Source organism: Microtus ochrogaster, chromosome 15, assembly GCF_000317375.1.
Source record: "Microtus ochrogaster isolate Prairie Vole_2 chromosome 15, MicOch1.0, whole genome shotgun sequence".
NCBI classification, from domain to species: Eukaryota; Metazoa; Chordata; class Mammalia; order Rodentia; family Cricetidae; genus Microtus; species Microtus ochrogaster.
In genome coordinates, this window is record NC_022017.1 from 4191115 (window position 1) to 4194273 (window position 3159).

Genomic DNA, 3159 nt, shown 5'->3' on the forward strand with positions numbered 1-3159 from the left:
GGAACTAGCTCTTATAGACCAGGCTGGCCTTGAACTCACAGAGATCCACCTGCCTCTGCCTCCCAAGTGCTGGGATTAAAGGCGTGCGCCACCACTACTCGGTTCTAAATTACAATGATCTTAAACTGCTCATGCCTCCTAATGTAGAAATTTCACTTGTGGAATATTTTCCAAGAAAATAGCAAAAGTACAGAATATGACACAAAAATACTCATGATTGTATCAATCTGAGGAAAAACTAAAAGCCCTAAATTGCCTGAACTATAATGGTATATTGTGTTTTTATAAATAAAGCTTGCCTGAAGGTCAGTGCAAAGCAGCCGTACTAGTCAGCCATAGAGGCCAGGCAGTGGTGGCACACACCGGTAATCCCAGCAGCCACCCTAGTTAGCCACAGTGGCCGGGTAGTGGTGCACACCTGTAATCCCAGCAGCCACACTAGTTAGCCATAGAGGCCAGGTGGTAGTGCACACCTGTAATCCCAGCAGCCACACTAGTTAGCCATAGAGGCCAGGTGGTAGTGCACACCTGTAATCCCAGCAGCCACACTAGTTAGCCATAGAGGCCAGGTGGTAGTGCACACCTGTAATCCCAGCAGCCACACTAGTTAGCCATAGAGGCCAGGTGGTGGTGCACACCTGTAATCAGCACTAGAGAGGAATACAAGACGGGAGGAGACAGCTCTCAGTCTCAATTTCTGGAGGCAGGATTGCCCATTTTCGGTCTGAGGTAGCAGTAAGAGTCGGTGGCTAGCTGCTTTGATTTTCTGATCTTCAAGTTGAACCCTAGTATCTGTCTCTGGGTTTTTATTATTGGTGCAACACTGAGCAGAAGAGAAACTGTACACTTACAAACTGTTACAAGAAGAGATCTCTGTGAGTTCGAGTCTAGCCTGGTCTACATAGGGAGTTCCAGGTCAGCCAAGGCTACGTAGGGAAGTCCTGTCTCAAAAAATAAGAAGAATCATAGATTTATTTTGATTTATCTCACAGTGCTTCAAATTGGACCCCAGGGCCTACGTGTTGGAGGCAAGCACTCTAGTTCTGGGTCCCATCCCAATAAGTCATATTTGATGGAAGTGATTTCAGACAATCAATAGAAGAATTTTGTAAATTATCTGTATAACACAGTCCATCCTGTGGCAAAATATTCTGTAACTATTGCTAAAATTACAAAAGCTAAATGAAACTTCAACAATATATACAAACTTTATCCTTATTTGTTTTCTAGCTAAAACCCGACTCTTCCCTTGATCAAGTCCGGTTCTGTCCTCACTAAAAGGTTCTGTCCCTTTGGGAGATCTAAGTCAGCATCGTTCTGTTCCCAGTGTCTCTGGTCTGCAGGTAATTGAGTTTAGCCGGGAGCTTTCATCTTTGTGCATTAGACACACTGTTCCCGCGAACAGAACACCGCCTTAATGTGTAACAGACGCAGAGGTTAATCTGTCATTACCGGGGTCTGAGGAGCTTGTTTTTCCTTCTGTCATCTCCCTCTTTTGAGGCAGGGTCTTTCGTGCTGGTCTTGAGCTTACTCTGTGTTGACCTTGAACTTCAGATCTTCCTGAGTGCTGGACTTAGAGTGATCTGCACTCATCTGTAAGGAGACTTGAACCTAGCGCTGTACACAAGCTAGGCCAACTCCACCAACTGAGCTGCATCCCAGCCCCCTAGAATCTCAATTCTCAATCATACTTGACAGCAATGTGGGGAAAACCTGTAACAGCAGATGCCAAGACATACAGTGATGCACAGAACAGAGACAGGCGGTTCTAGCCTACCCCCGGGATGCTAAACTGCTGCTCCAGTCCTCAGTCAGAAACGTGAGTCTGTTCAGGGCGTTCAGTTTGAGTCGGTGTGAACTAATTTTAGATGGACCTCTAGAGGCTGACGAGATGGCCCAGCAGGCAAAGGTGCTTGCTGCTAAGCCTGCTGTTCTAGGTTTGACCCCTGGAACCCACAAAGCAGAAGAGAACCAGTCCCCTAAAATTGTCCTTTGACATGCTTGCTGTGGCATGTGTGCGGCTGCCCCCCCCCCCCCGTAAAACAGTAACTATAAAAACATGAGATAGGCCTGTGATGAAGTGTGTAAAACTCAGTAAAAGGATAGCTAAAATCCACTGGCGTGTGAGCTGGAAAGTATCAAGCCATGCTGCTGAGGGGCACGCTTCGGAGAATCAGAATGTGCACACACGGGCAGAGTCACCCCAGGGAGGCTGAGCTCCTTCTCATCCTGGTTTTCCTACAACCATCGAGGCAGGTACTTACCCACAGGGACGAACGGGGAGTCTCTCGGTTTCCTGAGGAGGCGGGACAGCTGGCCTTCATCCTCAGCTGCTGACCACTCATCTGAAGGCGTACTTCTCTCTAGAGACAGCAGGGACCTGTGTGGTTGCCGCCATATTCCAAGAGCCTGTTTCCCGCTGCTACGCTGCTCAGAGCCTGTCCTTCCCTCCATCTCACTCACTGCAACTCAATCCCAAACGGAGGGGAGTGTTACAATATATGTGGAGAGAGACCCTGGCGGGCAGAGCCCTTGAGTACAGCACCTCGGTCCCCATCCAGTCCCCTTTCCCAGTGTGACATTTGAAGTCTCCTGGGACCCCAAGACTTCTCCCCATATACCAAGACCACAGGCTTTCTCTTACAATGACGTCACCAGCACAGGCAAAACTAGTCTTCTGATGTAGAGGAGATGGGGGTAAAAGTCTTCTGGGGTCCAGCGGATAGGGCCACCTCTCTGTACGATGTGCAGTACGAAGACAACTACTGAGCACCCCTAGTTCCAGGCCAGGCAGCGAGAAGTGATTGTCCTCATCTGCCAGGGGTTAATGAAGACTCAGAGATAACTGAATTGCAACAGACTGAGTGGTCCAGCCTGCTGTGTGCACAGCCCATCTATACATGTGCACACACACGCAGCACATGGTATTCAAACACAGTAGCTCCACTTTATGGATGAAATTTCAACAGAAAATCAAACCCAGCAAGAGGCACCATACCTGCACATGCTGGAGCCCAGCCCCACTGCTTGCTGACCCCTGCAGGGCCTGAGCAGCACAGGTCTAAGGCTGCCACAGATCCCTGCGATTTCCAGCTAACTGATGATCACAGGAAAACAGACAACCCTGAGGAAGTGGCTAGCTGGCATTGGCTGAGGTCT

At 48.8% G+C, this 3159-nt stretch overlaps 1 protein-coding gene across 1 annotated transcript in view; it reads right to left on the bottom strand.

Moving 5' to 3' along the window:
• The window catches only part of Higd1c (HIG1 hypoxia inducible domain family member 1C), a 14468-nt gene extending 11982 nt beyond the window's left edge, over nucleotides 1-2486 (bottom strand). Inside the window, 1 exon segment of the mRNA XM_013348642.2 lies at nucleotides 2265-2486. Within this exon segment, the coding sequence (XP_013204096.1) occupies nucleotides 2265-2454 (190 nt within the window). The 5' untranslated portion in view covers nucleotides 2455-2486.
• Nucleotides 2487-3159: the final 673 nt, after the last annotated feature.